Below are 22,296 nucleotides of genomic sequence, written 5' to 3' on the forward strand. Positions count from 1 at the left end.
TAAGTTTGGCTTTTCTAATTATTCCTTTCTTGTTGGAAAAATCCTTTTCTAATTGGTTTTGAATAACCCTTTGGCAAGAAGGGTCCCAAGACTCCAGTGGTTTGGGGTGGCATCTATTCATTTGAATCATTATGTTCCTATTTTGAGGCAGACTGGAAAGTCATTCAATTAATAAAATTCAAATAGCTAATGTTAACAAATGCTATAATAAGTGTCCTAATACAATAAAATGACTAAAGCCTATTATATTATTAAACAAAGTTCTAATCTAACCAATATAACAGTGTAAAGCAAGTAGCCTCGGCCACCATCACAGTCACCTGGCCCATGCACGTTCGTATTAGATTCTGACAGACGATAATGAAACAAGGGAGCCAATAACTGGTGGGCCATTACCTTTAATCCTAGCTTGCGCCCAGCGGGCAAGCAATATACACAGTCATAGGACACTTCCCTTTCCATTCAGGGCTCCCAAAGCCACTGACTTATCCAAGTTTCCTAGAATCAAAGGTTTCTAGCTCACCAGCCTTATCCACCTCTGTTCCCCATCTCCTTCTCTCTACACAAACTCTGCACAACCTGGCTTCTTCCTCAGCCCTCCACCATCTTGGCTGCTTCTCCTGGCCTCCTCCACGTGGCTTTTCTCTGCTCTTCTTTCCCTGTTCTCTCCTCTAATGCTAATCTCAGGAACCGAGAGAGAGCAAGCTCCCGGTCTGCCCCACTTTATAGTACAGAAATCAAAACCTTTAATCCAATATACAAATAAAGAAGTCTCAAAAAAAAAAAAAAAAGAAAAAAAAGTCTCTGAAACAAAGGCACTTATTTGAGGCATAATGGGATTCCTTGTGAGAGTGCATCACCCACATCATGCAATCAGTTAATGGTGTGGGGAAAAGCTTAGTCTTAAAACTAAGCCTCAGGCTATAATGACTTGGCCTGCTTACAGCCTGTCTCCCACACACAATGCAAACTATAAGCAAGCAAACATATAAATCAATTTACAAACTTATTTGACCAATAAACAGGATTCAAAATAAAATTCTTACAGTCTCAAATGTCTTTAACATGTTAACATAATTTCACTAAGTCTATGGTTGACACTATTAATGTTTTATATCATTTGCAAATGTAATTCAATTTTACTTCAGTCTGAGAAATGTCCCAATGAGTAGGAGCTACACATATTTATGAAAGGTCCACAAGGCACTGGAATTGTGGTCACATTCTACATTCTACAGCTAGAATCCAAGTCGTAATGACCACTGTTTCTAGCTGGAATTAGGAGAGATTCCAGCCTAAAATAGCCATGGGGGCTGTAAGGCCAGGAGCCGCCATCTTGGCCATTCACATGCAGGCTGCCACTGGATTCGAGCAGACGGTAAAGAAATGGTGGAGTTGGAAGATGGTGGGTATTGGCCAGATAAAATATATTATGCTCACTTTGTTAAAGATGGTGCTGCCCACATGGAAGCCCATCACCCAGGTGATGATATTAGTTGCCTTTCTTGCTTGGGCTGGGCGTGATTATATTAATGTGTGTTGGGGGCAGGCTGTGGGCAGGCACAATTCTTGTAGCCTGGGGCTTGGTTTTGGGATTAAGCCTTTCCCACCCTTTTTGATGTGGGTGGTGCACTCTCATGAGGACTCCCATTGTGCCTCCCATAAGTGACTTTGTATCAGAGACTTCCTTGTATGTATATTGGATTAAAGGTTTTGGTTTCTACACTATAAAGTGGGGCAGACCAGGAGGGGGCTCTCTCTTGGTTCCTGAGATGAGTATGAGAGGAGAGAGCAGAGAAAGGCCACGTGGAGGAAGCCAGGGGAAGAAGCCAAAATGGCGCAGTGCTGAGGGAGAATCCAGTTTGTGTAGAGTTTGTGCAGAGAGAAGGAAGGAGATGGGGAACAGATGTGAATAAGGCTAGTGAGTTAGAAACTTTTGATTCTAGGAAACTTGGATAAGTCAATAGCTTTGTGAGCACTGAATAAGTCAATAGCTTTGTGAGCACTGAATGAGTGGGTTTTGGAGCCCAGTGTGTGTTTTTACTTGCCCACTGGGTGCAAGATAGGATTAAAGCTAATGGCCCACCAGTTCTTGGCTCTGTTGTTTCATTACCATCTGACCAAATCCAATGCGAACCTGCATGGGCCTGGCGGCTGTAATGGTGGCCATGGCTACTGGCTTTACAGTGAACCATTCTGTTTATTGGTATCTCACCAAGTCAGGCAAACTACAAGAGAAGACAAGCAGAAAATCTGCTATTCCCATGAAGGGCAACGGATCAGGGAGGCCCCTGCAATGGTGATAGCAGGAACCGAGAGAGAGCAAGCTCCCTGTCTGCCCCACTTTATAGTATAGAAATCAAAACCTTTAATCCAATATACAAACAAGGAAGTCTCTGATACAAGCTCATTTTTCTTAGGCATAATGGAATTCCTCATGAGAGTGCACCACCTACATCATGCAATCAGTCAAGGGAGTGGGGAAAAGCTTAGTCTTAAAACTAAGCCTTGGGCTATAACAACCCGGCCTGTTTACAGCCTGTCTCCCACACCCAATACAAACTATAAGCGAGCAAACATATTTATCATATTTACAAACTTATTTGACCAAAAGGGGCATTGAGACAAAAGAAATAAAGGAGACACTATACATTAAAGCAACAGAGATGAGACTGTCAATATCCACAGTAGAGATCTTCAAGAAATAAATAAAATTCAAATATTCAGGCAAGGCATAGTAAATGGCCCTTGTGTTTACAAGAAATGAGATCAGTTTACCTGCTGCTTGGAAGAAATTCCCTAGACTCATAAACTGTGACGTGAGATGGGGGCCAACGGCCTTGAGCACCTTTAATCCTTCGGTGGCAGGTTCCAGCAGGCTGGGCAAAGTCCAATCACAGATAGTTGGATTAGGGCTGGAAGAGACTAAACCCTCCTTCCGCGAAGCAAGGGGACAGCTTACATTCAGGCCTTAGAAACAGACATAATTACACATTAAACAAAGGCTTCATATAAACGATTAATGAGCGTGCTTTTTCAATTAAAATTCTACCGGATATTTTCTGATAAACAAGGACAAATTTTGAGAGATGAGGGAGGGGTTCCCCCCAATGGAAAGCACCATACCCCAGATTGTGAAAGGTACTGTACCTCACTGATGAGGGGAGGGCTCCCCCTCGTGGCCTCTCAGGTACACACTGGCCGCAGCACCAGAGAGTCCTTTAAACCAGGGGTTTCTAGGCAGACACATTAAAAACAAAAACTGAGATCCTGACAAACACAGAGAAGAGAGAAGTCTCTGGAAGTCCGGGCCGAGATTCATTAATCCAGACTAGCTCAGTCTCCACTGATTCAGTGCGATGCAAGACTGACTAATCCTGGACGGACCCAATCTCTACAATGCCCTCACAGAAACAGACACAATTGTCCCCTCTTCCGGCATTCTACTGAGAGCACAACTAGACACCTCTGGAAGTTCTGGGCAGGTGAAGTCCCTACTAACACCTCTCTTAGAGAACTGATATCCCCGAGAGCCTGGAGCAGGACCCAATCCTCTCCAATCGTCCCTCCAGAGTATAACCAGATGTTCCACAGCAAAACCCAAGGCAGGACCACTGAAACTCCCTACTGACATCTCAGTCTTAGAGAGTGTGCTGAGAACATACGACCACACCTGATCTGTTTCACCGTACCCCAAAACACAACTATAGACTAGTTACGTACAGCAAAACAGTTCTGAAAGCCCTACCTACCTCACCAGAGTTCCATGTCTACATAGTCATGACTCAATAAAGCCCCCCAATCCACTCTACCTACTTCTAGTCCGAAACAGAAAAGCGAAAGCAAGAGTTCAGAGGAAAGCCAGAAAATTCAGTAAAGCAAATAAGAGTTGCTTTACCAACCTCTTTGATTTCTCTGCCGAATTATCCAAATTGTCGAATTTGGAAACTACGAGGTAACTGCCAGAGAACTGTCCAGACCCCACAGAAAGACCAAGAGCCCTGAAAAGTCTCAGGTGGCGCCTCTCCTCGAAGTTCAAGCGAGGCCTGGCAGCTCAGCAGAGAGTCCATTCGATTAGGGGTGTCTCTATCTGGTGACGTGGAACACCAGATCCCAGACGAGCCTTCAAATCTTATAAAGTACCATACCCCAGATTCTGAAAGGCACTGTATTTCACTTCATTGAGTCCACGTAGAGACACCCAGTCCAGATAAATTTTGAAGAGTTTTATTGAAGGAGGAGATTTGTTAAATAAGCCGGCCGCATATGGCTGACAGGGGGCATCTGCAGGCCCAAATCGTGTGCCCGAGTATATTTCAGGGGCTGGTTATATACCTTTTGATTACATACAGGTTGTGGGGGCATGACAGCATGACATAATCATTACCAAGATTAACATTTGACAAGATTTAGGTTACATTAACAAGATAAACATTTGTCTAGGGGATTTACAAAAAACCTTAAAACTTCCAAGGTAATACAATCAGAGTCATTCACAAATCCCTTTAGCATCTATCTCTCCTCCTTTGCCTAGAGGTACATGTTAATCTCAGGATTCCAGGGAGGGAGTTCTTCAGATAACCTTAGTCCTTTCAGAGAACTTAAAACCAAATGACCCTAGTTGTCCTTTGTAGGTCAGGAGGCTTCTACATTCTTTTTCCTCCATTTTCCAAAGAAAGGACAGGAAAGCCTGACTTTTTCTCCCAGAATATTAATATTAATTTGCAGCTTCTTGGTACCTTACAACAAATGAATTAAGACATTGTTGGGCAGATAACATGTATTATGCTCACTTTGTTAAAAACGGCGCTGCCCACGTGGAGGCCGTTGCCCAGGTGATATTACTGTGTGTTGAGAATCCTTGTAGCCTGGGGCTTGGTTTTGGGATTAAGCCTTTCCCACCCTTTTTGATGTGGGATGGTACAATCCAATCATGCCTCAGAGAGGTGACTTTGTATTAGAGACTTCCCTACTTTGTATATTGGATTAGAGGTTGTGAAGCTACAGTATAAAGTGGGGGCAAAACGGGAGTTTGTGCTCTGGGTTCCTGAGATTACCATTAGAAGAGAGAGCAGAGGAGAGCAGAGAAAGACCACGTGGAGGAGGCCAGGAGAAGCAGCCAAGATGGCGGAGTGCTGAGTGAGATGCCAGTTTGTGTAGAGTTTGTATTTGGGATAAGGAAGGAGATGGGGAACTGAGGAGAATAAGGCTGGTGAGCTAGAAACCTTTGATTCTAGGAAACTCGGATAAGTCAGTGGCTTTGTGAGCACTGAATGTGATTGGGTTTTGGAGCCCAGTGTGTGTTTTTACTTGCCCGCCGGGTGCAAGCTAGAACTAAAGACTATGGCCCACCAGTTTGTGGCTCCGTTGTTTCTTTACCGACTGTCCGAATCCAATGCGAACCTGCATGTGAATGGCCATGATGGTGGCTTCTGGCTTTACAGACATTTACAACCTCATCATTCATCCTTGCCCGCAAAGCCACTCAGCACACAGGACCATCGGCTCCCTCGCACTCAAGCCAACAGGAACGGTCTGAGCAGCGACAGTCAACCGAGCAGAATCCTCTTGATGGCCAAGAGGACCCAGTGGGGAAAAATGTGTCCCTGGTTCTCTAGAGAGTTTGAATGCCAAACGGGGAGACATGAGACAGGGAGAAAACAGGGCCAGGCTGTGGGATGAGTGTTCTGAGAAGCACACATTGGGAACTGCTCTCTAAGAGTCTGAGGAGAACACCAAGTGCACTTGGTACAGAAACCCTGCTGACATCGTGCGTGGGCAGGGCTGCAGCCCTGCAGAAAACTGGAATTTCCATTCTCTGTTTAATTGATTTCCTCCGTGGGCCAGGGGAAGGTAGGGCCGTGTTTCTCTTGGGACAGGACCACCAGCATCAGTCCTAGCCGAGGGGCACATTCCAAACCCCACCCAGTCTGAGTCTCTGGCAGGGTCCGGGAATCAGCATGTTAACACCTCCCCCTGGGGCTTCTGTGGACACGACAGTTAGGAAACTGACTCTGAGCTCCGGAGGGGGCAGCCACCAGCCAGGTGAGGCCTGTCTCAGAGGACACACACACACTTCGGCAGGTTTCATCTGAACACAAGCCAACAACAGCTAAGAGAAGATCCAGATCCCACCTCCTTCTGCTTTTTCTAGGGAAAAAAATACTGAATAGCACAGGATTAAGATTATGAACAAATATTTCATTTTACTATGAAACGGTGACTTGTGTTGAAGCAAGGTATCAAGATGCACTTGGATAAGATTGGCGTATCTATGTTCCCAGAGTGGTTTTGGAGCTTTGCCCCATAAACCTGGGCTTCTGGACGTCATAACAATAACAGACACAATCTGGACAAACAGTCATTTTTGTCCCCCGTGTTTTAATTTGGGGATCCGAGGAAGCTCCTCAGGGGTCCCCAAACTTTTTACACAGGGGGCCAGTTCACTGTCCCTCAGACCGTTGGAGGGCCACCACATACAGTGCTCCTCTCACTGACCACCAATGAAAGAGGTGCCCCTTTCAGAAGTGCGGCAGGGGGCCGGATAAATGGCCTCAGGGGGCCGCCATAGTTTGGGGACGCCTGCTCCAGGTGAAGGTTCTCACTCCTTCCTGGCAGTTTTATTAGTTTACCCTCTACAGAGATGCCTCCCGGTATCACAGGCATAATGAGCTGGTTCTCAGAGGCACGAACTCAGCACTCACAGTCCATGCTGTCTTCATAAATAAACAAAAAAATTTTTTTACATTTCAGTGAAACTCATCCTGAGCGCCTTGCATGTGCTAGCTACCTCACAGCAACCCTCAGAGGCAGACACTGTTCATTGTTATGAATGCCACTGTACAGAAGGGAACACTGAGGCAGAGAGGTTCAGTAACTTGGTCACAGTCCCTACCTTGGAAGGAGCCTGACCAGGGTTCAAACTCGCACCATCTGTGCTATTAACCACTGCGCAACCCGCCAGTGGAGAAACATCACCAAGGTACCTTGGCTGCTGATTTCAGAACAACTATCAACTGAGTGAAACGCAAAATGGCAGGAATACGTCACACCTCCATCTGACATTTGTTTGTTTCAGCTTCAGGGCTGCTTTGTGCTAGAATTTCACAGGCTCCTCCCTGCCTGGTCTCTGTCAGAACTGTGGCTACTCTGCTCTCCCCTGTCTTTCTCTCGGTTTAGACCAAGCTAATCCTCCTCATTAATCTTCGACCTCAAAATAAAGTCCCCTCTGTCCCTCTGGGCCCAGAGCTTTCTTCTGCCCCATACAGACATCCCAGGGGGCTCTGGTCCCTTTTAAGTGCTACACCCATGATTTCCCTCCAAGTTACAAATGAAGCAAATGTCCCTTCCAAGTAGGCAAGGGCGTTAAGGAGAAGGAACCTTCTGGACAGCAGGCCAAACCTCTATGGCTTGGAGCCAGGGGGTCTTCTTGAGAGCCCAGCATGCTTCTCCAAACTTGTGGCTGGGCACAGGCTCTGTCCCGGCCCTTTCTTTAAAAAATTTGAGTAGAAGGTGACTTTTAGAGGTCAAGAGGGGCCCAGGAGGACTGAGGGGGTCCGCACAGAGAGTGGATCATAGTTCAACCTTGTTCCTGCCCAGAATCGTGGGGCCAGGGTGCAGTTCTCAAAGAGACCCACAGAGCCCTCAGCAGCCACCATAGGAACTGCCCGGCCCCCACCAACATGGGCAGTGCCCCCTACTGGGAAAAGTAAAAACATCCTTGCGGGAGGAGCCTGCCTCCAGCTGGCCCTGTGCATCCTGAGGGGTGCTCCGTGGGCCTGAGCGCAGCCAGCCGACACAGCGCATCCAGATGCAGTCACAGTGAACGGAAACCCCGAGGTGCATGGTGCGTGGTCCAGTGTGGCGGAGGGATCTCTCTGATCACCTATGTTGTGAACAGGTTAGCACGGCATGCAAGATGTCCATTACAGAAGACCACATGTTGCAAATGCCTCCTTTAGTACATCATTTCCCACCCCAACAAAATCCGAGTTACATGAACGTGAGGGGCACCAAACCCTTTGCCAGCCCACAGTGCTGCCATCTTGTTGTGCCCGAGATCCAGAGGACCTCCTGGGCACCCGGAGGCACCAAACCTCTGAAGACGAGTCCTGGTTCCGATAAAGACGGACCATTTATCCAACTGTCAGCAGTGCCAGGACAGGTCCTGGCCGGATTCTCACCAGCCTGGGTGCACTGGCCACACACTGGCAGCTGACATTGAAGAACATTTTTTTTTATTTGTGGATTCTAATATTTATTTTTTAAACAGGTTTATTGTGATGCAATTCACATTACATACCAATTTACTAATTTAACATGTGTAACTCAGCAGTCTTTAGGATTTATAACTTTTTTTTTTTTTTTTGTAATTTTTCTGAAGTTGGAAACGGGGGAGGCAGTCAGACAGACGCCCGAATGCGCCCGACTGGGATCCACCCGGCATGCCCACCAGGGGGCGATGCTGTGCCCATCTGGGGCGTTGCTCTGTTGCAACCAGGGCTATTCTAGCACTGGAGGCAGAGGCCACAGAACCATCCTCAGCGCCCGGGGCCAACATTGCTACAATGGAGCCTTGGCTGCGGGAAGGGAAGAGAGAGACAGAGAGGAAGAAGAGGGGGAGGGGTGGAGAAGCAGATGGGCGCTTCTCCTGTGTGCCCTGGCCAGGAATCGAACCTGGGAATCCTGCACACCAGGCCGACACTCTACCACTGAGCCAACCGGCCAGGGCCAGGAGTCTTTAGGATTTAAACATCATAGTGCAACCGTCAGTATGATCAATTTTAGAACACTGCTACCACCCCAAAACAAACCCTGTACCCACCACTAGTCATGCTCCAATTAACCTGCCCTCAACCTTAGGCAACGGTGAATCTATCTTCTTTCTCTCTAGATTTGTTTATTGTGCACATTTCACATAAAAAGAATCAGTCATGATGTAGTTTTTGATGTCTGGCTTCTTAGCATAGTGTTTTCAAGGGGGCAGCAGTAGGTTCCTTTTTCATGACTGAGTAATATTCCATTGCATGCATATACCACCTTTTATTTGCTTATTTATCAGTTGATGGAGCAGAGCTGTATAAAGATGGTGCTTTGCTTTCCTTTCTAATTCCACATCCTAAAGGGCATCCCCGCAGACACCCTGACAGGCAGTGTTCCTCTTCCTCATCTGGTAGGATTGGTTTTCGGGTACACAAAAACAAATATGAAGATTTGGACAAAACCTCAAAGAGGTTGGCTCTTGAGTTCGACTGAAAGCTGATACAAGGAACATTTTCAAGTAACAATTTCTCAAACCCAGGGCTTGTCACTGTCAAGAGTCTGAAGGAGTACACATGCTGAGTGTAGCCCTGGGGACCGTGAACACCTTGGTTCCACCTCAGCCCCTCTCAGCCGAAGCCACCGGACATAAGCACACAGGCTGAGGAAAGAGTGTGTCTGCCGTGCAGTCTACCCTGAGCACGTCCCAGTGCCGGAGCCTCCACGGAGCTGACTCTCTCTGTGGCTGAAGCCTTCTGGCTTCTTCCTCGCCTCTCAGCTCTGCTCACTACCCCGGGCCTGGGGCCAGAGCCCTCAGATTGGGAGAGCCGGACGGGAGAGACAACAGTCAATATGGACTCCAATCTCCAGGACTTCGGAGGCCTCCCTCTCATAGAGAGAAACTGGAAGGGGACCCTGGGGCAGTGAGTACTGGGTGTGGGGACTAAGGGAGAAAACCTGTGACAGCTGGGAGTTATAGAGCCCCCATGAGACCCTACCCTGCCTATCCCCTCCTAGAAAGTGATGCTACTGTTTCCTTCCTCCCTCCCTCCCTCCCTCCCTCCCTCCCTCCCTCCCTTCCTTCCTTTCTTTCTTCCTCCCTTCCTTCCTTTCTTCTTCCTTTCTCCCTCCCTCCCTTCAGTTCTTCCTTTCTTTCTCCCTCTCCTCCTTCCTCCCTCCCTCCCTCCCTCCCTTCCTCCCTCCCTCCCTCCCTCCCTCCCTTCCTTCCGTCCCTTCTTCATCAGTAAATGCTGACTGAGCTCTGCTGTGCTCCAGGCACAAACACCAGGAGGAAGGCATAGTCTCCAACCTGCAGCAGCCACTAGTACTCTGTTTACCATGCAATGAAGGGACCCTTAGCTAATAAACTCGGTCTAGCTGCTGTTCCACATGAGATGACCAGAAACTTCTTGGCCCTCCCTTTAGACTGGCCAAGGTGCCCGCCACCTTCTCCATCCATAGAAGGTGCCCAGGCCTGGTTCCTGAAGGCCAGCCCTTCTAGGTCCAGTGTCTCCATCTCAAACATTGGGGAGGGGCGTGGTCAGGTCCGCCTCCTACCCCAGCTCCTGTCTGCCACCAGGGGCAGACCATGGAGCAAAGGCCACTGCCTGTGTGACCAGGACCCGTATACCTTAGGAGAGTCCTGGTTTGGTGTGTGTTGGGAAGAGCCTTTGGACCTCAAACCCAGAAGCAGTCCGTCACAGGGTGGCCGCTGGCCCTCGTGAGCACAGGGACGCGCTGCTGGTAGGCTGTGAGGCCGTGGGAGGCTGGCAGGTCCCTGGCGGTGGGGCTGACCCTTCCTTCCTTGTTCCTCCTCTCCCTCTGCCAACACCCCCAGGACTGGGGCCCTCCTGGTCCCTGGGCCTCAAGCCCCAGGCATTCGGTCTGCCTAGGGTCTGACTGGTCTGCAGATAGGGGTGTGAGCCCTGCTCAAGGCAACTTTCTAAGCTTTTTCAATTGAGCTACTTCTGAGATGGAAAAGAGAGGCTGGCAGGACTGAAGCGATGGCAGGGAAAGGCTAGAGCCGGGAGTCTGTGCTGGGCATGGGCAGGAGCCAGGTCCTGGGGACAGGCGGGCTGAGTCTGCCTCCAAGTGGGGCCTCAGTCCTCTGGCTGCCCAGTCAATCTGACTCTGACCCCCAATGTTCAACCTTGGGGAAACAGCAGGACTCAGACGCTGCCTCTTCTCCTGTTGCAAGCGAGGGCTGACCTGGACGTGGACGCTTTCTGAGAGCAGGTGCCGGCTCAGGGCCTGAGGTGAGTCCCAGGGGCTTTTGTGCTGGTGGACGCACGTGGGGGCAGCAGTTACACTCGAGCTGACCTTATGGGAGGCGTGGCAGTCACCAGACAGCATAGGTGGCGCACAGCAGTCCCCACAGAGGGAAGAGCCCAGGCAGACACACCTGGCGCCTTCCACATGCTGTGGATGGTCTTGTGGCCAGGAAGCCTGGTGGGAGGGGCCACAAGGGGTTTCTCACCCCCTGCCAAGGGCTGAGCTGTCTCCTTTGGTGCTGAGAAGCCACGGGAGAATTTTTAACAGTGAATAAACTGGGTGAATGTGCTGCTTAGGAAGATGACCGGCAGACGTCCCAGGGTGGATTTTAAGGGGAAGCCTGGAGGAGGAGTGACTAGGTTGGAAGCAGTTGCCCTAGACCAGGGGCAGTCAACCTTTTTATACCTACCACCCACTTTTGTATCTCTGTAAGGAGTAAAATTTTCTAACCGCCCACCGGTTCCACAGTAATGGTGATTTATAAAGTAGAGAAGTGACTCTGCTTTATAAAACTTATAAAGCAGAGTTACAGCAAGTTAAAGCATATAATAATAATTACTTAGCAAGTACTTTATATGGATATTCGCTAAGTTTGACAGAATAAATCTTTATAAAACCACTTACTATAGTTAAATCTATCTTTTTATTTATACTTTGGATGCTCTGCTACCGCCCATCATGAAAGCTGGAAGGCCCACTAGTGGGCGGTAGGGACCAGGTTGACTACCACTGACCCAGATCATGCCAGGCAGAGTGGCTGTTCAGATGGCACAGCTGGAGGGACAAGGAGGCAAAAGAAACAGCTTGGTGACCAGTTGACATGGAAGTCCGGGAGAAGGAACCGTAAAAGAGAAGAAAAACCTAGGCTGATCTTGAACTTCAGAGTTGGATACTGGGAGGGGGGGTGAAGATGGAAAAACTAACCCCAAGACTAGCACACAGAGGGGAGGGCCATTCACTCTCTCCATCTGCTCCCGCCCACCTGGGGAAAGAGGGAGAGATGTCTCACAGGAAGATGACAGTGGCTTCTGAGAAGTATGTAGGATGGGGCAGGACCCATTTCTCCTGTGCTCCTTAGAACAGCAGCCCTCTTTCCGCAGGGGGAAGCACTGCCCCTCTAAACCTCTGAGTGCGTCTAACTCCTGAGGTTATCTGGACACGGGTCCCCATCTGCTTTGGCAAGTTTGCATGTTTCATAAGCTTCCATTCTTCGCCCCCCCCGCCCCGTTTCTGTGCCATCTTCTATTCAGCCACAAGAGGGCAGCAGACTCCAGTGATTGGGAAGAAAGGATTGGGGTGAAGGAGAGGTGGGGAGTGGCTGCCCCTGAAAGGCCTGGGTCTTGAGGGATGTGCTTTTCATTTAATACTAATTTAATTTAATTCTTCTAAGATACACTTATTACTAAGCTATTCCACTTATAAGTAGATTCTTTTTCTATCCATATGTATAAAGAATATGCCCTGGATATAAAAAAAAATCACACAAATAAACCTTTTTTAGCCTCCCTGGGCTCCCACCCCAACTTGATCCTTCAGTCTTTGGGAAAAACAGGAACAATTGGTGCAGAGAAAAATGATACATTCTCAAAACACCCCTTATTTTATTTATTTCACTTATATATTTTGTAAGTGAGAAGAGGGAGATACAGAGACAGACTCCCACATGTGCCCCAACCAACATCCACCCAGCAACCCCCGTCTGGGGCCGGTGTTCTGCCCATCTGGGACCATGCTTGTAAGGGAGATATTTTCAGCACCTGAGGTGGAGCACCAGAGGCCAACGTGTTCAAATCAATGGAGCCGTGGTTGTGGGAGAGGAAGAGAGAGAGAGAGAAAGAGAAAGATAGGGATATGGGAGTGAGGGGAGAAAAAGATGGTCGCCTCTGTGTGCCCTGACCAGGAATTGAACCTAGGACTTCCACATGCCAGGTCGATGCTCTACCACTGAGCACTCTACCACCTTGGGTGGGTAGGAACACCCAAGGCTCAGAAACCACAGTCCTGGAGGCTTCTTAGAAACAGGTAAATATGACATACTTTCATCCTACATTTAGTGTTTTCCTAGACTAGAAATTGAAGAAGGATCCATGGCCCTGGCCAGTTGCTCAGTGGAAGAGCTTTGGCCTGGTTTATTGATGTTCTGGGTTTGATTCCCGATCAGGACACACAGGAGAAACACCCATCTGTTTTTCCACCCCTCTTCCACTCACTTCTCTCTCTCTCTCTCTCTCTCTCTCTCTCTCTCTCTCTCTGTGTGTCTCTCTTTTCCTCCTTGTTGCGCAGATAAAATATGTATTATGTTCACTTTGTTAAAGTGGCGCTGCCCACGTGGAGGCCGTTGCCCAGGTGATATTAATATGTGTCTCTGTGGGCAGGCAGAATCTTTGTAGCCTGGGGCTTGGTTTGGGGATTAAGCCTTTCCCACCCTTTTTTGATGTGGGGTGGTACAATCCAATCATGCCTCAGAGAAGTGACTTTGTATTAGAGACTTCCCTATTTTGTATATTGGATTTCTACACTATAAAATGGGGATGGAGCGGGAGCTTGTTCTCTTGGTTCCTGGGATGATTAGCATGAGAGAGCAGAGGGAGCAGAGCAGAGAGCAGAAAGAGGCCATGTGGCCAGGACAAGCAGCCAAGATGGCGGGGTGCTGAGTGAGATGCCAGTTTGTGCAGTTTGTACCTGGGATAAGGAAGGAGATGGGGAACTGAGGAGAATACGGCTGGTGAGCTAGAAACCGTTGATCCTAGGAAACTCAGATAAGTCAGTGGCTTTGTGAGCACTGAATGTGAGTGGGTTTTGGAGCCCAGTGTGTGTTTTTTACTTGCCCGCCGGGTGCAAGCTAGAATTAAAGAAAATGGCCTATCAGTTTTTGGCTCCATTGTCTCTTTACCGACTGTCCGAATCCAATGCGAACCTGCATGGGCTGGGCTGCTGTGATGGTGGCCGTGGCTTCTGGCTCTACACTCCTACAGCCATGGGTCATTGGAATGAGTGGCCCCAGGCACTGAGGATGGCTCCATGGCCTCTGCCTCAGGCAATAAGAGCTCAGTTGTTGAGCAACAGACCAGTACCCCAGATGGGCAGAGCATTGCCCCTAGTGTTCTTGCTGGTGGATCCTGGTGGGAACACAGGCAGGAGTCTGTCTCTGCTTCCCCTCCTCTCACTGAATAGAATAAATTGAAGAGGAAGATGAAGATTAAAAAGAGGAAGAAGGCAAGGAGGAGGAGGAGGAAGAAGAAAAGGAAGAGAAGGGGGAGAGTGGGGTGGAGGAGAAAGAGGAGGAAGAGAAGGAGGAGGAGGAGGAGGAGGAGGAATAATCCACACTGTAGTCCTTAGGGGACGCTCCCAGCACCTGGGTTCAGACACAGGATCAGGGTCCCACCAATCCCTGAGATGGACTCCTTCATGCACATGTGGTGGTGAAAGCATTTGAGCCAAAGGGACAAAACTGTAGGAATGGGGGTTGCGAGCATCCAGATGTCACCAGTGGGGAGTCTCCCCACCCAATGCCAGTCACGGCTCCCTTCCTGCCTCCATCAACACGTGACCATTATCCCACGAGCCGTGGCCGCTGAGCTCCTCTCCTTCTTTATTCTAAGATGCTTAATGCACTTTCCCCAAGACCCTGCCCTAGCTACGAGGAGGCCCCCAGCCAAGTCCCACCCAAGTCCCCCACACAAGCACAGCAGGGACAGTACAGCCACTGGGCCTCATTCGAGCTTTTATTCTGCAGCCCGCAGGTGAGGGATCCAGCTTCGGGTATCTCCCCGTCCCCAGTGAGCCTCGGGCCTGTCCCCATGTGAGGTGTCTTCATGTGAGGTGCTTATGGAGCTGGTGTTTTAGACAAGAAAGAAGGCTGGTGACACAGCCTCCAGACAGATTGCTGTGATCTTCAGACGCCCTTGCTTTCTGGAGCAGGACGCCTTATCCGGTGGGCGTGGGGCCTGACTGTGGTCCCTGTTGGTAGCTGCCTCCCTGTGTCTGAAATCAATTTCCCCCCCTGCCCCTCCCCTCATTCCATGTCCCTCCCCCAGCTGGGCAGAGGCCGGCCCATCCTCCTCAAGGTCACAGACCTGCTTTCAGGTGCTGAGCCTTGGAGCGGAGCTCTTTAAGGTAACTCCTTAATTAGTTCTTAAAGTGCATTAGATAGAACCCCACAATTTCCCTTTTTTTAATCATTTTTTATTGATTGATTCTAGAGAGACAGAGAGAGAAAGGAAGAAAGGGTGGGGCAGGGGGGAGAATTGCTTTCTTGTTCCACATAGTTGTGTATTCATTGTTGCTTCCCGTATGTGCCCTGACCAGGAATCTAACCCACAACCTTAGCAGTTTGGGACGATGCTCTAACCACTGAGTGACCGGCCAAGGACCATTTGCCTTTTAGGGGGGCAATGGGAATGGGGTTTTCCTGGTTACTGATAGAGTGTGCACAGCAGGACCTTAGATGCCCTGTGATTCTGGCCTAGGGGGCAGGCCACCATCTGGGGGGCCAGTGGACCTACCTCCCTGCCTCCTCACACCTGATGAGGTCACTGACCACTCCCCTCTGGGCAGGGCTGACCTCGGGCCTCTGTAGGTTGACATACACAGGCTTCACAGACAGGCCCAACGTGCAGGCCAGGACCTGGGACTCCAGGTCTGCTTCTGGGCCCGAGTTGGGAGGCAGATTCACGCAGAACATGCAGGGAGGAGGGAGGTGTGTTCTAGAGGGCCACGCCCCCGGTGGTGCACAGGTGTGTGCTGGAGGGTGGAAATCCAGTGGGCAGTGTGGGGAGTGGAAACTGGAACAGCTAGGGGGCAGTGGGGAGCTGGGCCACAAGACTAATAAAATAGAAGTCAAGAGACCATCATAGGCTGTGTCAGCAAGATGGGGGGGGGGGGGGGGAAGCCTGAGATCATTCAAGCTTTCAAGCTTTGTTGACATTCAAGTTTGTGCAGCGGTACTTGTTGTCCGAGCCCTTGGAGCACTGCAGGTGGGGCAGGCAGGGACAGGTCTGGGTCCGGCGTTTTCCGGAGAAGGGAACCTGGGGAGAGAGGAAGAGAAGGATGACACCTTCCTCCAAGGCACACAGGCCTCCTGGCTGGAGCTTCTGACTGGCTGGCCAGGGCCAGAGACTCATGACCCCCAGCTGAGCACAATAACACCTATTATTGAGCAGGAAGCTGAGGCCCAGAGTGGCTAAGCAAGGTGCCGATGTCACACAGATAATTGGTAGAGGAGCCAGGTTCAAAGAGACTACGGGACCTGCCACAGCACAATGCTGTCCACCTCCAACCCTAAGGAACTGCACAAGCCCCAACACTGCTGACCCCTCGCTGCCTGGACACGTGCACACACACACTCAGCCACACGTCCCTTCATTGACTACCACTCATAATTCATCCCTATGTGCAGACACGGGTGGGTGCTGGGCAGCAACGGGGCAGCACAGACACCCTCTCTGTCTGTGACTCCCACCCAGAGGATTGCTGAGCCTCTGAGGCTCTTCAGGGGGAAGAGCAGGAGCGATTAAGACCATAGTTAGTGTCACACTGCCTGGGTTCAAATCCCACGCCTGTCACTTACGAGCTATGTGACAACTGGCAAGTTATTTAACCACTCTCTGCCTCAACTTTATTACCTGTAAAATGGGTTAATAACAAAGCCTACCACATATGGTTGTAAAGAGGCTCAAACTTGCAAAAAGCACTCGGTAGGAAGAGTGGTTCCTGCTCTATCTCATTGGCTGTGTGTCCCAAGCAAACCTGTGCCGTACCTTGCGGCTGGCGGGATGACAGGCGTCTCCTTCCACTCCAAGTGGTTTACACACCAGCACACTTCGGACCCACAAGCTGATGGCACAGCAGGTGCCTGCCCCACATTGGACGTCCCGTTCACAGGCCTGGGGGGGGGGGTGACAAAGGAGTCATTAGAGCCCATTAGTGCCTCCTGAGAGAAACCAGAAGTGAAAAGTACATCCAAAATAGCTCGGTGGGTTGGAGCGTCATCCTGGAGCACAGAGGTTACAGGTTTGATTCCCCGGTCAGGGCACATACAGGAGCAGGTCGACGTACTGTCTCTCTCTCTCTCTCTCTCTCTCTCTCAAACAACAACAACAAAGCAGCAACCCCTGGGGTCTGCTGAGTGGTCCCCCCACCCCAGCCTCACAGGACACCTGAGGTCCTGCTTTATTGCCTCTGCTCCCCTCACAGCAGGAGGCTCAGGGCTCAGTGGGGCATCGAACCTGGACCTGAGGGACCTCCCGAGCTCCGTTGTGGCCCCTCAACAGGGAGGCAGGTCGCCCCTCTGAGAAGTCCAGAGCTTAGGAGACAGCTTTTAAGGCACTGGTTGAAGCCCATGGGACTGAATTAATTCAACGTCCTGGAGGAGAGGGGCCTCATGGCCCGAGTTCCCAGGTGGTCAGCAATGTGTTTCCCTGGACCCAGCAGTACCGGGGTTGGTGCCTCCCACCCCCTGCTGCCCCCACCCACGCACCCCACCAGGAGCCCAGCCTAACCTGAGGCTCCGGTGCCCAGTGCACAGCTGTCTCCTCACCAGATAGGAGTGGACCCCTCACTTGTTATCTTTGAATATATGTATCCTGATTTATTGATGTCGCCCCATTAAAAATAAAATTATTAAAAAAAAATTTTTTAAAAAAAGAAAGAAATGGACCCCTCAGGCGGGGCTCCCAGACGGGGGCTGAGGGGCCTTGCCTGGTTTCTGGAAGGTGCTATTTGTAAAGAAGGCCACAGGAGCCTGTTTTAAACAGAACCTCAGGCTGGGGAAAACAGCGCCCTGGACGGCCGCAGACCGGTGGGCCACGGTGGGGGCGCTCCCTAACTTTCCGCTTCCAGAGACACTTGCAGCTTTTCAGGGTTGCGGTTCCCCTTCAGTGATGGGTCTTGGTTTGCTCTTCTCCTCCAACCAGAGGCCACCGAGCGCCCTCTGCTGCCTGCGTGGGGGTGTGGGGGGAACTCGACCCCCCACACTGCTCAGCCCAGGAGGGAAGTGGAGGATGCCCTGCTGCTTGTCACCCAGAGGGACTGCAGTAGCCACCACCTGTCCATGCTGGGCTCCACCCGGTGAGGGAACGTCTCACACACCAGCCAGCCCCCGAAAGCTCCAGGTCAGGGCCAAGTAGACCACACCTAACTCTCTTCCCACGGAGGTGGGCGTTGCTGTCCTGTGCTGGGAGGCAGGACCACCCAGGCCTGAATTAGGGGCAGTGACAGTCTGGGGAGCAGAGGAGTGTGGGGACGGTAGAACCCGGTCCCTGACTGAGAGTCAGACAGGGACAGAGGCACATGGAGTGTGGACGGAGCCGGAGGTGCCGACCTGCCCTCCGCACCCGGGTCTCCCTCCCACAGCACATCACGTCACCACTGGAGGGCATGTCCTCTCCCCCAGGTTTCTCTCTCCCTGTGCTTTTCAAAGCGTCACCCTGAGGAAAGACAGTCCCACCTCTCTCACACCTGCCTCCTGCCGCCACTCTGGGCCAGAGCTCAGAGCTCACAGGGTCCGTAACTGGGGACCTGCTGTGTCCACCTGTCGGTGGGGTGCCCATGACTTCTCTCCTGTGACCGCCCTCCCCAATCTTCACAGCTCTGAGAGCACAGCCTCTGGGTCTGCATTCATTAGGTAGGATGCTGCCCACACCATTTTGTTTTGCTCTGGGTCTCAAAAACCTTTTTCATATCTGTTCTCTGAAACTCAGTGTTTGTCCTTTAAAAAGAAAGAGAAGAAGGGCGCTGTCCTTTGTGAGAACAAGAAAACTGAGACAATTCCAGCAATCCTTTGCATTTTTCTGCATTCTCATTCTCTAGGGGGAAAGTTGGAGGAGGCGAAGACATAAGGAATTCCCTTTGCTTTTCCTCGCTGCTTTTGTCTGGGTAGCTCCCGGGTGAACCATTCCTTCCTGTTGAAAGAGGAATGGTCCCAGCACCGGAACACAGTGTGTGCCCCAAACCTCTGAGAGAGACCCACGGCCTGAGTGTTCAGTTGCTCACGTGTGCAGAGCCCGGCTGCACAGACCTCGCCGTGAGACATTTCTCCCGGTTACCCCACGCTTCCTTCTGGGTGCCGCTTGGACAATTGCTGGAGCCACCCCTGTTCCTATCAGAACCGGGCACAGAGTGAAATCATTGCCGGCAGTGAGGACAAGGGAGCTTCAGGACAGCCTTTGTTAAGAGTAGAGAAGCCAGAGGCTGACAGCCCCCGATAGACACTGATAAGCTCCTGCCTTTAATGAAGCCAACATGCCGTATAAATGAAACTTGCCACACATACCAGACCGTAGAGGAAAGCCCAAACTTACACAGAAGGTATATTGGAAGATGCTGATCCACTTCATAAAGGTTTATTACACCAAATAAGAACCTTCATTTCACCAAAGGTCCGAACTTTAAAATTGCTCAGTGTTCTCCTCACGCGTTGAAAACAGGACTTGGTGTGCATACACACAGCTTCTCCAAAGCAGAGCCGTTTAGTAGAGCGAGGCCCAGCTCATGAGAAAACCATGTCAAACACTTGGAAGTGCCACTGGATGGCTAACCTCTCTGCCCTTTGGTTTGCACACACACACACACCCCCGGCCCGGGTGCCTGGCTCCCTCCCATTCAGACCCTGACATCCTCCTGAAACCCAGGGAAACCTTAGCCGACTTACCCCGGTGATAATAGCACAGTCAGACACGGTCACCAGGAGGAGCAAGACTATGATTTGCGTGACAGCTCTCATGGTCACTTGGAGTGCAGGCAAAACCCGGTCCGCTCAGCTGCCTCTGGCTTCCTGCAGCTCAGTCTCCTGTAGCCAGCGAGGAAGACCCGGCTCTGGGGCCCCCTCCCTCTTCCCAGATTTATATCGTCCGGTCTCGAATGCCTGTGGACACTGTGTCCTGTCTTCCCTTCCCCCTTGTCAGTGTTACACAGATGATCTCAGACAAGAGAATGAGACCTGAATCCCTAGAATCCCTAATGACGTCAAATCGCCATCAAAACCGATAAAAAGGAACATGTCCGGGCTTTGACATTTGCTCTCTGTCTCCCAACCGCATGACCCAGGAAGTCACATGCATCACTCCCCCGCTGTCCTCTCTGCCTCTGGGCATCCCTGTCTGCTTGGGGCAGGGAAGGACTTCGGTAAATGTTATAAAGTACCGTACCCCAGATTCTGAAAGGCACTGTACCTCACTTCATCGAGTCCACGTAGAGACACTAAGTCCAGAAAAATTTTGAAGAGTTTTATTGAAGGAGGAGATTTGTTATATATGCCGGCCGCATATGGCTGACTTGGGGTGTCTGCAGGCCCAAATCGTGCACCCCCAGTATATTTCAGGGGCTGGTTATATACCCTTTGATTACATACAGGTTGGGGGGCATGACAGCATGACATAGTCATTAAGAAGATTAACATTTGTCTAGGGAATTTACAAAAAAAAGTTAAAAATTTCAAGGTAATACAATCAGAATCATTCACAAATCCTTTTAGTATCTATCTCTCCTTCTTTTCCTAGAGGTACATGTTAATCTCAGATTCCTGGAAGGGAGTTCTTCAGATAACCTTAATCCTTTCAGAGAACTTAAAGTCAAGTGACCCTAGTCATCCTTTGTAGGTCAGGAGACTTTCACATTCCTTTTCCTCCATTTTCCAAAGAAAGGACAGGAAAGCCTGAACTTTTCTCCCAGAATATTAATATTAATTTGCAGCTTTTTATAACCTGTTGGTCAAATATGTTTGTAAATAGGATGTATATGTTTGCTCTCTTGTAGTTTGCACTGGATGTGGGGGGACAGGCTGTAAGCAGGCAGGATCTTATAGCCTAAGGCTTAGTTTTTGTTTTGTTTTTTTCTGAAGCTGGAAACGGGGAGAGACAGTCAGACAGACTCCCGCATGCGCCCGACCGGGATCCACCAGGCACGCCCTCCAGGGGGCTACGCTCTGCCCACCAGGGGGCGATGCTCTGCCCCTCGGGGCGTCGCTTTGTTGCAACCAGAGCCACTCTAGCGCCTGGGGCAGAGGCCAAGGAGCCATCCCCAGTGCCCGGGCCATCTTTGCTCCAATGGAGCCTAGGCTGCGGGAGGGGAAGAGAGAGACAGAGAGGAAGGAGAGGGGGAGGGGTGGAGAAGCAGATAGGCGCTTCTCCTGTGTGCCCTGGCCGGGAATCGAACCCAGGACTTCTGCACGCCAGGACGACGCTCTCCCACTGAGCCAACTGGCCAGGGCCAGCCTAAGGCTTAGTTTTAAGACTAAACCTTTCCCACCCTTTTTGATGTGGAATTGTGCATTCTCATGAGGAATCCCATTTTGTCTCAGATAAGTGACTTTGTATCAAAGACTTCCTTGTTTGTATATTGGTAAAGGTTTTGGTTTCTACACTATAAAGTGGGGCTGACCGGGAGCTTGCTCTCTCTTGGTTTCTGAGATTAGCAGTAGAGAGGAAAGCAGAGAAAGGAGAGCAGAGAAAGGCCACGTGGAGACCAGGAGAAGCAGCTAAGATGGCAGAATGCTGAGGGAGAAGCCAGTTCGTGCAAGTTTGTGCAGAGATGGGGAACAGGGGTGAGTAAGTCTGGTGAGCTAGAAACATTTGATTCTAGGAAACTCGGATAAGTCAGTAGCTTTGTGAGTGCTGAATGAGTGGGTTTTGGAGCCCATTGTGTGTTTTTACTTACCCACCAGGTGCAAGCTAGGATTAAAGCTAATGGCCCACCAGTTCTTGGCTCCATTGTTTCATTACCATCTGTCCAAATCTAATGCGAACCTGCGTGGGCCAGGCGGCTGTGATGGTGGCTGTGGCTACTGGCTTTACAGTACCTTACAACATTCCCCACTGGCTTTATATCCTAAGTCAAATCTTTGACTTAATTTACTGAAAAGCATGCGGCTGTTGTGTAGGGATATTAACTTATCCATCACCCAGGTGATATTAATGTGTGTTGGGGGCGGGCTGTGGGCGGGTAAGATCCTTGTAGCCTGAGGCTTGGTTTTAGGACTAAGCCTTTCCCACCCTTTTTTTTTTTTTAATTTTATTTATTCATTTTTAGAGAGGAGAAAGAGAGGGAGAGAGAGAGACAGAGAGGGAGAGAGAGGATAGGAGCTGGAAGCATCAACTCCCATATGTGCCTTGACCAGGCAAGCCCAGGGTTTCGAACCAGCGACCTCAGCATTTCCAGGTTGACGCTTTATCCACTGCGCCACCACAGGTCAGGCCATTTCCCACCCTTTTTGATGTGGGGTGGTGCAATTCCATCATGCGTCAGATAAGTGACTTTATATTAGAGACT

The 22,296-nt window shown here is 50.2% G+C and overlaps 1 protein-coding gene across 1 annotated transcript; it reads right to left on the bottom strand.

Annotated features, from left to right (window-relative positions):
• Window positions 1-15,205: 15,205 nt before the first annotated feature.
• Window positions 15,206-19,862, bottom strand: LOC136315301 (prokineticin-1-like). Its single transcript, XM_066246779.1, has 3 exons — window positions 19,682-19,862; window positions 16,791-16,916; window positions 15,206-16,058 (listed from the first exon to the last, which is right to left on the bottom strand). Exons 1-3 carry the CDS (start codon window positions 19,751-19,753, stop codon window positions 15,942-15,944), a joined length of 315 nt encoding a protein of 104 aa, XP_066102876.1. The 5' UTR covers window positions 19,754-19,862; the 3' UTR covers window positions 15,206-15,941.
• Between the last annotated feature and the right edge of the window lie 2,434 nt (window positions 19,863-22,296).

This window comes from Saccopteryx bilineata, chromosome 11 (genome assembly GCF_036850765.1).
Source record: "Saccopteryx bilineata isolate mSacBil1 chromosome 11, mSacBil1_pri_phased_curated, whole genome shotgun sequence".
In the NCBI taxonomy this organism is placed as follows: Eukaryota; Metazoa; Chordata; class Mammalia; order Chiroptera; family Emballonuridae; genus Saccopteryx; species Saccopteryx bilineata.